Source organism: Lagopus leucura, unplaced genomic scaffold, assembly GCF_019238085.1.
Source record: "Lagopus leucura isolate 7727_CA_CO unplaced genomic scaffold, USGS_WTPT01 Super-Scaffold_100021, whole genome shotgun sequence".
Lineage (NCBI taxonomy): Eukaryota > Metazoa > Chordata > Aves > Galliformes > Phasianidae > Lagopus > Lagopus leucura.
This window is the reverse complement of record NW_024962274.1, coordinates 913595-926659: the sequence shown is the minus strand read 5'-3', so window position 1 is coordinate 926659 and position 13065 is coordinate 913595. Positions and strand designations below refer to the sequence as shown.

General features: G+C 56.4%; 2 protein-coding genes across 3 annotated transcripts; one reads left to right on the top strand and one right to left on the bottom strand.

The window, feature by feature from the left end:
- The first annotated feature begins 46 nt into the window (after positions 1 to 46).
- On the top strand, positions 47 to 6830 carry LOC122183809. Of its 2 annotated transcripts, none has more exons than XM_042878137.1 (9): positions 47 to 4434; positions 4541 to 4662; positions 4749 to 4858; positions 5060 to 5250; positions 5413 to 5602; positions 5716 to 5753; positions 5851 to 5974; positions 6191 to 6257; positions 6707 to 6830. In XM_042878137.1, the coding sequence occupies exons 1-9, from the start codon at positions 4370 to 4372 to the stop codon at positions 6745 to 6747; spliced, it is 948 nt and encodes a 315-aa protein (XP_042734071.1). In that variant the 5' UTR covers positions 47 to 4369; the 3' UTR covers positions 6748 to 6830. The 2 variants fall into 2 exon arrangements, with proteins under 2 accessions (XP_042734071.1, XP_042734070.1); XM_042878136.1 differs by having other exon boundaries at positions 5048 to 5250.
- Positions 1297 to 3500, bottom strand: SLC51A (solute carrier family 51 subunit alpha). The gene is made up of 9 exons (XM_042878130.1): positions 3367 to 3500; positions 3126 to 3220; positions 2790 to 2944; positions 2630 to 2703; positions 2391 to 2549; positions 2199 to 2310; positions 1981 to 2127; positions 1725 to 1830; positions 1297 to 1605 (listed from the first exon to the last, which is right to left on the bottom strand). The coding sequence occupies exons 1-9, from the start codon at positions 3399 to 3401 to the stop codon at positions 1475 to 1477; spliced, it is 1014 nt and encodes a 337-aa protein (XP_042734064.1). The 5' UTR covers positions 3402 to 3500; the 3' UTR covers positions 1297 to 1474.
- Positions 6831 to 13065: the final 6235 nt, after the last annotated feature.

Below are 13065 nucleotides of genomic sequence, written 5' to 3'. Positions count from 1 at the left end.
ATTGCTGCCTCCACCCCCAGTTCTGTCTTATAAATATGGCAGTGCTTGGTCTTCGTGCAAAAGACACGAGCAGAGTTCTCCAGGAACATCTCGTCTCTCTCAGATGTGTGGTGCTGCTGCTTCGGGGCTGTCCTGCATATAACCCTCAGCCATCCCACCCTCTTCAAAAGAAGCACCTGGAGGAGAACCGAGCATGAGTTAAGAGGCAGACTGGCAAAATAAAACTTCACTAGCATGCATTGAAGAACATGCAGTCCTATGTGGAATTTAATGCTGCTAAAGCCAGAGGCATCAGCTTCTGTGAGACAGTCCTGCCCGAGAGGGATTGTACTGGGATTATTGGGATCCAGCTCTCGTAACCTGAGGTGGGTGCTGGAGCTGCAAATAGGCTGGCAGTAGTGAGAACAGACCTTGCCTCTTCCCCTTGTGCCCTCCAAGTGCTCACAAGGGCTCCCAGCTGTAAGAGTTGGGTTTCCTGCCTGTCGCAGGTAAGGAGCTGGTCAACAAGGTGACCCAGTCCCATTCTCTGCTCCTTGACCGTGTGCTGCATGTGCCAAAACTCATGAGCTTTCTGGGCCCTGCCGCTTGTGTTGGTGCCTACGAGGCTGTTGATGGTGGTCATGGTCTGTTGCTAGGAGTGTGTTGAGTTGTACAATCTTAGCCCTGCTCACTGAAGTATCTGCTGGCTGAGCAGTTTCACTTTGAGCTCAACTGCCCGCAAAAAGTTTGAGTCACTTCCCACTGCCCCTGGTGGGGCAGAGCTTTTCCCTGAAATGAATGAGCTGAGCAAGTACGAACTGGGAGCTCTGCCTTTCCTACTCCTCCTTTCCCCTGTGCGTTGTGCTGAGCAGAGGCCGTGTGATGGGAGGTGAGAAGTTTTGGTGGTGCCCAGCAGCAAGCTCTGCTCTTAGCACCCGTGATCTGCCCATCTCTGACCATCAGTTGGTCGTGCTCTCCCTTCCAGCCCCACCTGCCTCAGGCTGGCTCTTCCCACTCAGTGTCCGCTGTACTGGTTTGTCTGTATGGCCCTATGTGCACAACTCTGTGTCTTACTTGTGCTGGAGTTGTTTTTGTTTTTTTGTTTTTTTGCATCTATGATTAGCCAAATAAATGCAAAATCATTTTACTCGCTGTGTGCCACGTCCCTTCTGCTGTTCTAGCACAGATGTATTTTCCTCATCTTCCATTTTAGCCACGGTTTGAAGGAGAAGAGGCTTTGGGGATTTTCTACCACCTGAAATCGTGTCCTGCCCATCAAGGACAGGAGGAGATCCAATCCCAGCCAGCACCACAACGTGTGTACAAAGTTATCTTTATTGAGTGCCAACCAGGAACCCCCCAGGCTGGAGGGCTGCTTCCAGATCCCAAAATGTCCTTTCCCCTTCTGCTGCCTTTGCTCCCAGCAGGCTTCAAGGGTTGTGCTGGGCTGGCAGCACACTGGCAGCTCTGCCCTTGCACCCTCCTCTGCTCACACCTAGGCACTGCTGCTGGTGGCTGTGATGCTGACAGGCTGGTAGCCCGGCTTGTCATCCTGCTTGCGGTAATACATCCGTGCCACCACCACCAGGATGAAGGTCTGCGGGATTAACAGCTGCATGTTCATCTCTGAAAACAGGAAACAGAGATTATTTGAAGGTATTTTCACCAACCATGTCCTCTCCCTGCTGCGTGCTGGAGATGCTTAGCCAGGAGCCAGCACCCCTCGCCCCGAGCTCCCAACTCACGCTGTGACCTGGCCTTGGAGGAGAGGGGTGGCGAGCAGGCAATGTTACCGTTGTTGGCCAGGATGCTGAAGATGGCAGGCTGCAGTGCTGTCAGCACGAGGAGAACCTGAAACCAACAGCACTGCCCGTCACGGGGACCCACAAGCAGCCACTGCTCTCAGCAACTAAGCCTGACTCTTCCCATTGTCACACTGCCTCTCTCTGGCCGAGAAGAGCTCTCCTCGTGCTTCAGGTGCTCCGTAAGCTGCTGGCTTACCTGGAAGCAGGTGAACTTGGCCTGCATGTTCTGCTCCTTAAGATGCAGTCGTGCCTGTCGGAAGAGGATACCCAGTGCCCACAGCCCAAAGAGGGTGGAGGCTCCGATGACGGTGTTGATCCAGAGTGCCACGCTCTCCGCCGAGATCTGTGGGAACAGCAGCTGGCAGGGCTGCCCTGTCACACATGCCCCTCCCTGTCCTCCACCGTGGCACTCACATCAGCAGGGTTGTAGTTCCCATCAGTGTACAGGACCAGTCCCAGGAAGATAGAAGCTGTTTTCAGGAGGACGTACTGGAAGGTCCCCAGTATAAGCAGCCGAAGCTTTTTCCTAGTGTGGGGAGAAGTTGATTGCATCTCCCTGCCTGGGACTTGTCTCATCCCAGCAGCCCTGCCCCATCCCTTCCTCACCTGCTCATGGTGATGCGGGGCAGGCAGGGGCAGCAGCAGCAGCAAGGCCCGGTGCTCACCACCATGGGCACGTCCTTCAGGGTGCTGAGCACGGCCTCCTTCCCCCCAAAGCCCTCCACCATAACCATCATCATGACATAGAAACAGGTGGCAAAGTACCTGGGAAGGAGGAAAAGGAGGAAGAGGAGGAAGGTGCAGAAGCAGCCAGGCCCCATTGTCCCAGCTCAGGCCATACTCACATCGTGGTGGCCATTTCCACCACCATCATGGAGCGTGGGATCCACAGCCCGAAGCAGCTGAACACAGTCACGACCTGGAGGAGACATGTGCTGTGCACAGTGCTGTCCCCCATCCCCACGGGGGTTCAGACCCCCGGTGCCGCCCCCAGGCTCAGCTCACCGTAGGGGCTGAGCTGCTCCAGCAAAGGGTCTTCATCTTGATGGGGCAGCTGGTCTTGCGGTAGATATAGAGGGCTTCTTCCACGTAGATGATGACTGACACCAGCGTCAGGATGGTGGCCAGGCCCGTGATGGAGAGTTGGATCATATCCAGCTCTGCCAGAGAGGGGCAAGAACTTGGTTCTGTTGAGTCCTGTCCTATTCCCCCCTGTCTGGGGTAGGGGGAATGAGACCCAAGCAGCGGCCTTCTGCCACCTCCATCTGTCTCTCATCCCCCTCCTGCTCCCACAGGGGACAAGAGGGGAGTCCCCCCACGCTGCCCACTCCCCCCACTTACGCTGCAGCAGCTGCCAGGAGGTGGGTGGCAGGGAGAAGCACGCGGCCGGCACGCTGAAGTTCCGCATCAGCATCTCCACCAGCGGCCGAGGGAACCTGCAGTGAAGGGGAGTGCTGCTGAGAGCAAGCAGGGACATGGAGACACCCGGCCCCTCGTATCACCTCTTCCTCTATGTAACCCAACTCCCACTGCAAAAAGGGGTACAAAGCAACTCAGCAGCATGGGGATCCCAGGCACCCACCTGGGGTCATCTGCCAGCTCTATGGTGGGGTCCATTCTGTCCAGCTCTGTCCCAGCAGCTGCGGGGCTGCTCGGCACTGCGTTGGTTTACTTGTGCTGTCCCCACGCAGGGTCAGAGTCCCGAGGGCAGGGACCGCAGGGAGGCTTTGGTGTCTCATTCAAGTTTAACCAGCTCTGGGCGCTCATTGGTGAGGCCTTGGTTCTGGCCCAGCCCCACAAAGTGCCTTGGCCACACGGTTATCGACCTGGGAGGAGTGTCTGTGACATGTGCCATCGTGCCTGCGTGTCCCCAGAGCTTGGTATGCAGGGCTCTGTCTGCCCACCCTCTGGGCACCCCACAGATGGGCTTGGGTGGTCATCCCATGGTGCCTGGGCCCCCTGGTCCCCATGTGTCCCCCTGTTGGGGCACAGAAGGAGTGGGGCAAGATTTGGTGTCACACTGCCTGCCACCCTGGTGCCACTCTGACCACTAGGCCATGGGAAGCCTGGCAGATGGCTGAGCGTCTGTCTGTCCTTCCTATCACTCTTGTGGCTTTGCAGGCGCATGGCAGCAGGTGAGAAGTTTGCAAGGACTCAGCTCCCAGCAGTTAACTGAGCACCATGATGCCAGAGGGCAGAGCTGGTACCACTCAGCACTGCTGCTCAGCATCAGCCCCAGACACAAAGCTGTGGCCTGGGGAGGGGGCACTCTGAGCTGGGAATTGGGATTCAGTGTGTCCCTGCTCTGAATGGACTCCTGGGAAGTGGGCATGCTCACGCTCCTGGTGCCCTCCCAGCACCCCAAGGAAAATGAGCTCTGGTATGCAGTGGGCTCCTGCAAAGTTCAGAGTGGCACTCACACCCTAAAAGACTCCCCAGCACTTGGAACAGGAAGCTGCAGTTGCCATGGGGTGTAGCAGGGATGCAGTAGTTACCATAGCAGTGGAACACAGATTGTTGTGCCACAGCTGCCAGGGAAGGGGATCCAGTGCAGCCTGTGAGGCCCTGCAGCTGCTCTGCTCGCCATGGAGCTCTTTGATTCCTTTCCTTTCAGCATCCTCCTGGTCCTGCACCTGCTGGTCTCATACCCGTAAGCCACTGCACTGTAGCACCCATGGGGTGGCAGAGCTGCCCTTTCACATTACCAGCTCAACCTGCTCCGTGACCACAGCTCTATGCCCTGTTCCATCCCACAGGTACAGCTGGCTGGCCCTGCACAGCTTGCCACTGGGTCCCTTCTTCACCACCATCCTCCTCATCCAGGCTGCCACCAGTCTGCTGGCATTCAGCTTCTCCAGCCTGGAGTTCCTCCGGACAGGTGGGACACAAGGATACAGGGGGACGGGGCAGCAGGGGATGGCTCCAGGTCTGGAAGGAGTGGGGTCCCTGTTGTGTCACCTGCAGGAAGGACCCAGAGGGATGTGCTGGAGCAGAGCAGCACAGTGAGGCGGCAGCGCTGCCACCATTCCTGCTGGCATCAAATCCTCTGCCTTTGCTGTGATAGCTGCAAGAAGGTAAAGGACGAAGTGCTGCACACCTCCAGTACATTGCAGCCCCACTGATCGTATCCCACACCCCTCTCCCTACACCCTGCACCCTTTATATGCATACCCAAGTGTGCATGCTGTGCAGAGGGGACAGTGAGACCCTGGGTGCCCCTGGTCCCAGTGGGGTGCCCCGCTGCCAGCACCCCTCTGTCACAGCCCTTCTGCCAGCATTGCCAGGCACCGAGGCAGAACATCAGGTCCCAGCATTGCCCACGGCATCGTTCCACCATCTCCTATTACCGCTGCATCCACCTCCTGTTGACGGTTGCTACATCCCAGTCCGTGGCAGTGCAGCTGTCCTGCATCCTCCTCCCGTTGCTCTGCCCCCTGCAGCCCATCACCCTGCAGAAGATCGACGTGTATCCTTGGTGCCAGGAGGCAGAGCCCTGCCCTGACATGCACATGTGTCTTGTACCCTGCGGTGCCGTGTGGGCTGTGCATGCTGGAGCCTGTTCCCTTTGCTGCGCATATCCCTGGTGCACGATGTGCTCGTGGCTGTTTGTCCCTGACTCACTTTATAGAATCACAGTCACCCTCTTCACCATCCTCTACCTGAACCCCATCGTGCTCTGGGCCCTCTGGGGCACCCGAGCGCAGCGCACACCGAGGCAGCGGATACGGCCACAGGGCACCAGAGCAGTGGATGGCACCATGACGCATCGATGCTCCACACAGCTCAATCCCACTGTGCAGGCACTTGAGCGCAAGGAGGTACCCACACCACCCATATCATCCCTCTCCATCCCCTCTCAGTGACACCACCTGCACTGAGTCCCCAGCTATCCCCATCCCAAGGGTCACACTGTGCCACTCTGCACTCCCAGGCTTACACCTGCCTATGCTGTGCCCTATGGAAGTCGAGGTGAGTGTGGTGCCCGGTGTGATGCCCCAACCCACCAGGCACTGTGGGGACTGTCCCCGTCCCACCCTGCCTGGCTGCTTCTGACCAACACCATCAGTGCTGAGACCATCGCTACCAACTCCTCCATGAGCTCACCACCATCCAACAACTGCTCGGTGCTGGCAGTGTGGACATCACCCCATCTGGATGCAGCAATGTCCCAGGAACAGGAGAGCCAGCAGGTAGGGCAGTTACGTCCCACAGCCAGCACCAGCTGTGCCAGCAGGACACAGCGTGCCTGCAATGCCATGTTGACATCTGGCCCTGCCATGGAAATGGTTGTGGAGAATGCAGTGCAGTGGGATGAATGGGATGGGGCAGCTGGGGGCTTCTCCTCTTGTTTTCTGCCCCCATCCCCGCACAGTGGCCCCAGGGTCACTCACCCCTTCTCCCTACAGCCACTCCTGTCCTCACAGGCTGCTGCCTCAGGTAAAGGCCAGGAGGATGAGCAGGAGCTGAAGGCAGGTGAGCATCCATCCCTTGGTGCAGGCAGGATCCCCCTGCCTGCCAAAAAACCCTTCTGCACAGAAGGAAAAGGGAGCTCCCAGACACAGCCATTCACCCACCGGTCTCCCCAGTACCTGAAAGCTCAGGAAATCTCAGTCCCATGGGTGCAGTGCTCTGAGGGGCCACCAGCAGCGCTGGCAGGGTTCTGTCTGGTGGGTTAGCATTTTTCCTTAAACAAAACCATTTGGCCCTTGAAAACCTGCCCAAACAAGCTCACCAGAGCCCTCTTGCCATGCCAACGTTGCCCACGCAGCTGTTGGGTCAGCGTTCCCAATACTTGGAAAAGCTCTGGAAATGGAAATATTTGCCTGGGGTGGTTTTCCACCCACCTCTGGCTCCCTGGGTTGTGGTTGGAGCAGGCCCTGACTCCCAGGACCTTCATCTCCATGCTTTTCTCTCCCTCCCAGAGCCCAGTGCCATGCCAGGTAACCAGGACACCAAGGAGTGACAACCATCACCGACACTGAGGGCAGCTGGCACGCATGGGAAGGCAGCTCATTCACCCAGTGTTCATGCTGTGGTCCATTTGGATAAACAGGCAATAAACACTTCCCTCCATGCACTTTTCTGCCTGGGACTGTGAGCTGCAGAGTCCATGTGGGTGGGGATGGTGACACCTGCACAGCACCACTGCCCCCACCCCATGGCTTTGGGTTCAGGGCAGTGTCCCCACTCAGCCCCGCCACCATCCCGGCAGCACCCCACGAAGCACTGGAAGCAAGAGGATGGACAAAGCTCAAGATAAACAAATAAAGTGCGGCGACTGCAGCACTGAGAAAGGGACAGGAAAAGCTTTCCCAGGGTGCTGGGAGGAAACCACTGGAAGAGGAAGGCTGGAGCAGGACGGGGGCAGGATCCTGCAGCACAGAAACGCTGCACCATCTGCCTTGCAGTGCAACACCCGAACACCTGCAAAGGTGGTGAGTGCGTGCTGCTGTGGGGTTGAAGGATGCAAGAGGTCCTGAGCCCTAAAGAGTCACCGTGCAACGGTCACAGCATCAATGTGCAATAGTCAGGGTGCCCCTATACCCGGCCTCAGTGCAGAGGGGTGGGGGCCACAGGGCCTGAGCCACACCACTGATACTGCCCTTGGAGCCCTGCCCACGGGTGGCCACAGATAAAGGTGGTCTGCAGCTCCCTGATTGCCCCTGGAAGGCAGCAGGCAGGGTGGGAGGAGACATCCCCAGGAGATAGGCCTGGAGGGAGCAAGAGGTGGGGACCCCTGGCAGAGCTGCAGACCCCCACTGCACGTCACTGCTTTGCAGTGGGGAGCACACCCTGCTCACACAAAACCCAAAGCCCTGCAAACCCACAGGGCTCCCGTGCCTCAGTTTCCCCACTTGTAAAATGAGGAGCGATTCCTGTGGCAGGAGGGCAGAGGCAGCTCATTTGCTTCAATGCCTGGGGACAGCCTGTGCCAAGCACTATTTGTAGGACAGGGCTGGAGTTTCTGATGCATTTCACATGGGCCACGCTCCTCAAGGTCACCGCACGAGGCTCTGCTGCAGTCTCAGTGCTCTGCTCCAATGGAATGAATGAAGTCACAGAATGTGTGAACCCCTCGCCAGCTCAGTGGTGTCTTCCCAAAGCTGCTTCCAGTGTCAGACTGGATGTTCGGCAGCAGGAAAGCTACACATATCCATATAGGTGTGTGTGTACCTGTGAGTTTATATAATATATAGGTTCTTATACAACGTGTACGTGCTGCAGAGAGCCAGTAGGGGTGTGCCCCAAGGCAGTGTGTCCCGTGGGCTGGTTATCATCCCCACTGGGGCCACAATCATGCTTCCCAAAGCAGTGCCCCAGGGGCCAGAACCAGGACCTGGCCGTGCTGGCTTTGCCCAAAGGTGTCTCACTGCCCCCAGCACACACACAATGCTGCTATTTTACCGTCTCCAGTTGGGAGACAAGGAGGATGGTGGGAGGCAGGGCAGCCCGTGGTGGCTGGAAGAAGCAGAGCAGGGGCTGGATGGAGCTGTTCTGCAGCTGGACAGAGGCCATCAGAGCAGCTTTGATGGCTCTAGCCACCCTTTCCTTTTGAATACAGCCCCACAGATGGGGCACCTGATAACCTCTCCGCCTCCACCATCAGCCGAGCAGCTCCGGGCTCCTCTCTGTCTGCTTTTCCTCCCAGAACACCAGCATCCAGCGGGGCTGTGCTCTGCGTGGCATGGGCTTTGTCACCTTCAAAGGGGCTCGGTGTGGGGGTCCAAAGGAAGCATTGCAGCCAACAAACACATGGAGGCTCTGCTTCCTCCTCGCTCCTAGCAGAGCCAGAGGTTTCCTGCGGGCAGCCCCGAAGAAAGGCGCCTTGTTGGAAAACAGAGGGGCTTTTTTTCTCTCGTGGCCACCTAAAATATCACGTGTCACTGCTGATGTTTGCATTTTGAGAAGGACGAGGTAGAAGCGTGGGCTCCGGGGCATTTTTTTTGGTCGAGAGTTTATTTTCTTACCCGTCTGTCTCCTATTAGGAGCTCGCAGGTGGAAACGCTGAGGCTTATAGAAAGGCACACCTCATCCCCGCAAATATTCTCTCCAAGAGCCAGCACACACACAGAGTGTTTGGGAAAGGGCAGAGCTGCTTCTGCCCATCCCGCCCCATCGAAGGGTCAGCGGTGGGGAGCACACAGCCAGCCCCGACATTGTCACTGCATGTGTACAACGTGGGCACCGTGACTCTGCATGAACATCGGCACACGCTCGTTTGGCATCACTTAATTAATAAAGCAGCTGCTCTGAGCAGCTGGGACGTGCACAGGCAAAGCAGGACAGTGGTGATCACACCCAGCAAAATCCACAAGTGCTGGCTGGAGGGGGGAAAGAGGCTGGGAGGTGCCTGCACCCACACAACAGCCCTAAGGCCAGTCCTGAGACTGAGCAGGGCTGAAGGATTGGTCCCTGCTGACCACTTCTCTATGGCTGTGACTCTATGACTAAACCTCAGGAGGTCAGAACAAATACCGGACAGCTCTGGTCACTGGAAACAAGCTGAGCCTTTTTCCATTGCCTTCAGAAGTTTTTTTAGCTGTTGAGACAAAAACACAAACATTTTTTTTTTCCACACCAAGTCAGCTTCCCCATCAAGCAGCACCCTGGCCCTGCTGCAAGCGCATCCCCAGGGAAGCACATAAGACAGGGACGTGCCTGGTGCTGGTGCCAGGGTGCAGGGCTGTTGTAGGGTAGAACAGCACACACCAGAAGGTCAGCACACCCAGTTTCCCAGCACTGTGCCTCTTCTCCAGCCTGAGGTTTACCATTGAGGTGCTTTGTGCACCCAGGGAAAGCAGCACCGCTGCAGGACCTCTGCTTGGAGGCACCAGGTTGTTGTGAATGAAGTCACAGGTGTACCTGCAACAATCCTGCACTAAGCGCCATTGCTCGGCCACGCTCTGGCACGCTGCAGCAGGTAGGCTGCCAGCCAGGGCAGGTTTTGCAGCTGTCAGTAACAGGCAGTTACAAGTAGGCAGAGTTCTCCTTCTCCCTGCTAACACCCACCCCAGTTTAAAACCCTTTCTTTTCTTTGCTTCCGGATATTGCTCAGAGAGATTAATCTGCCTTGCAGCAAGGCTTTCCAGCGGGCTCACAGCACAAAGCAACGCCTCTGATTTTGAAGGGCTGCCCGCACCTGCTCAGTTAATTACCCTGACAATGGCTTCAGCAGCAGGAAAGCCACCGGGACCAAAAATCTGCACAAAGCTGCAGGGAAAGCACCAGCCTGGCCCAGCTGTGCATGGGCTGCAGCAGCTCCGGGTGCAGAGCCATCACTCTGCTCCTGGGAACGACTTTCCCCTGCAGAGCGTGACACGGTGCTGCCTTCTCCTTTGTTGTTTTTATTTCCCCAATTTGGGCTCCTCTTCTGCCAAGAAATTCATTTCAAAACCCCCAAACCACAGATACAGGTGGTTAAGTTTAATCTAAAAGCCAACACGCTCCCTTATCTGGGAGGGTGGTTCCCACCGAGCAGCTCTGGCTGCTGCTATCGTTATGCAGCACTACTGCTCTGTGCACCACAGAGCAAATCAGGGGGAAACTCCCAGCTTTACAGCCTCTTCCCAGGCCCTTTTATGGTGAGCAGAGAGGGACTTTTGCCCCTTCCTATAAAGGGACACGGGGGGCAGGTGGGAGCTGGTTGCTGCGGGTGACCCATCCCCATGTCCCACACTCCAACGTCATATGGAAGCACTACAGATCATAGGTGGCATCCCTGGTTTGGAGGGACTCAAACCACAAAGTCTGCCGAGGAAAACTCCAAAAGCTCCCAGATTCAGAAAACAGCTGATTCAGGGGAAATGCCTGTGAAAAGAAAGCACTTTGGGAAAGGTGTCTGAGATGCCTGCCCAGAGAATCAGGAAAGAGAGAGGCAGTGTTTTGCACTTGAGATACAGATGAGCGAGGAGCAGAACAAAGAGGGGCCAAGGGAACTCGTGAGGTTCCCATGATGTGGGGCTGAGGACCCTCTGAGCTGTATCCCAGCCCAATGCCCGCCTTCTCCTCATTGCCTTTTCCCTTTCCACTTCCCACCTCCAGCCCCCAGAGCAGCAGGAGCCAGGCCCAGGGGTGCGATCAAACACGCAGAACTCAAGAGCAGAGCTGCTTTGATGCATCCCCCAGCTTCTGTGCCTATTGTGCTTACATCCTGAGCTTGTTTGTGTGCCGGTCCCCAGCCCCACAGCCCCCTGCTGCTGCCTGGCTCAGGCACTCCCAGGCAGTAGATAAGTGCAGCCAGGCTCACTATCGGGGCCAGGTGCAGCCCCATAGATAGTGGGACTGTAACCACACTGACCCCACAGCACAGAGGGCTCTGGATTGCCAACGGCTCCTGCCCCATCTCTTGCCAGCCCTGCTGCCCACTGAGTGCTGTTCGTTGGTGAAAGCAGTATCAGCCCCGTGCATGCTGGAGATTTGTTCTCGTGCTGCCGCTGTCCCCTTGGGAAGGGCCAGCATCTTGCCAAAAGCCATAACTGGTGCCTGGGAGCAGTACAGCAAATGGTTTGCTTGGAGCACAGGGACAGCTGTTTGTCCTGGCTGTCCTGAGTCAGGTGGGCAAGGTGTGCTGCCACCAAGACACCACAGCTTCCCAGATCCCAAAGCAGGGAACATCTCCCAGGCCTTGGTCTTTGCCAGCGGCCCCATCTCCGTGTGTGCTCTGAGCACAGACAACAGCCCCCATTCTCCCTGCAGGCAAGGTCACTCCCACTGTGCAAGGAGCACAGAGGGATCCCCAGGGCTGTGGAGAGTTAATGTCCCGGCAAAAAACAATGTTTGCAAGCAAGGAAGCCCAGGTGAAAGATGCAGGTTGCTTTAAACCTGCTGGGACATGGTACAAGCTGGAGCCTCTCCCCTGACCCTCTGTGCTGGCCTCCGGCAAGAAGCGCTGCTGTAGCAAGAACCTCCATCCCTGCTTCCCTCCTGGTGCAGCTGCTGGAGGGCTTGGGGTCCTGTGGGAAGACAGAAGTCCCTGAAATAGGGTCTGCATGTTTGTGTGAGTCCCAGAGCACAGCGTCCTTGGCCAGAGCCTCCTCTCATCTCCGCAGCTCCTTGGGCCAGCTGAGGACAAGGAGCCGGGCAGGACCCAGGTGCTTCCCGGGGAAGGACACAGGGACAAGGGTTATCTCAAAGGGAAGACACAGTGCTACCTGCCGTGCCTCCACTCCCTCCAGGGCTTTTTCCTGGCTGTGTGTTTTCCTTTGCTGTTTATCTCCGGGCTTTTGTTTTCCCTCTGTTTTTAACTAATCACCAAAACTTACAAAGTGCTGCTTGTCACACAAGTGTCAGCCACTCCATAAAACAGAAGTGAAACTGTATCTTTGCTCTGTTTGGTCTCATGTTCCAAGATGAAGGACAAGGTCACATCATGGGGTTGACGAATGAAGGAACAGAGGGTCACTTGAGCCCAAGTCAGGGGATGCACGAGCTCCTCAGGAGCTCAGAGAACACAGAAACAAACATCTGTTCAGAGGGTGGTGAGGCGCTGGCACTGCAGCCCAGAGAGCTGTGGGTGCCCCATCCCTGGAGGTGCCCATGGCCAGGTTGGGTGGGCCCTGGACAAACTAAGCTGGTGGGAGGCAGAGTGTTGGGACTGGGTGGGCTTTAAGGTACTTTCCAGCCTAACCATGCTGTGATGCTATGATTCTGTGATCTAAAAACACCAGGGCCAAGTTGCCATGAGAAGGAATGCCTCAATAGAAGCTGGCACCAGGACTTCGAGCCTGCAGCAAACGCAATGTAAAAAGGTTTGAACTGCTTTCATGCACCACGCTGCATCTGAAGAACACAACATTTTGGGGTACAGCACTGCCAACGCTAGCTGTGGTGCAAAAATATCTGTTTCTTAAGAGTTAGTTTAATTTCTTTTCCTAACAGGTGTGGAAATGGGGAACTGCTGAGCACACGCCCTAAGATACTGTGAGAGAAAACAGAAAACACCTGTGGTGAACATGTGTTGTGGAGAGCTGGGGCTGGCACAGCACAGTGCATGGCAACAGCTCTGAAACAGAGACAGTGGCTGATGGAGAGACAGAAATCTGTGACTGCTTTTCAGCATCACTCCTGTGAGATCTCCCAAAGCTGTGTTGGTGTGTGCACAGTGTACTGAGTGCTGAACACAGCAGCACTGCCAGGGAATGGACTGGAAAGCCCTGTTGTAGGTTTTACAAACAGGGAACTGAGACGTCGTGTGGTTTTAGTGGGTTGCACATAGGCCTGCCTGGAACAAAGCAGAAGGAAAGCACCTTCTTCTTAGCAGGCCTTTGTGCAATCACAGCAT

Bases quoted from the DNA above. Each gene is read 5' to 3' on its own strand.
- SLC51A (XM_042878130.1), bottom strand. From the start codon at position 3,401: ATGGACCCCACCATAGAGCTGGCAGATGACCCCAG. The intron at 1,831-1,980 runs GTAAGCCAGCAG...TGTTGGTTTCAG, and splicing joins CCAAGTTCACCTGCTTCCAG to GTTCTCCTCGTGCTGACAGC. The intron at 1,606-1,724 runs GTGAGTTGGGAG...TCCTGTTTTCAG, and splicing joins CTCCAAGGCCAGGTCACAGC to AGATGAACATGCAGCTGTTA.
- LOC122183809 (XM_042878136.1), top strand. From the start codon at position 4,370: ATGGAGCTCTTTGATTCCTTTCCTTTCAGCATCCTCCTGGTCCTGCAC. The intron at 4,435-4,540 runs GTAAGCCACTGC...TCCATCCCACAG, and splicing joins CACCTGCTGGTCTCATACCC to GTACAGCTGGCTGGCCCTGC. The intron at 6,258-6,706 runs GTGAGCATCCAT...TCTCCCTCCCAG, and splicing joins TGAGCAGGAGCTGAAGGCAG to AGCCCAGTGCCATGCCAGGT.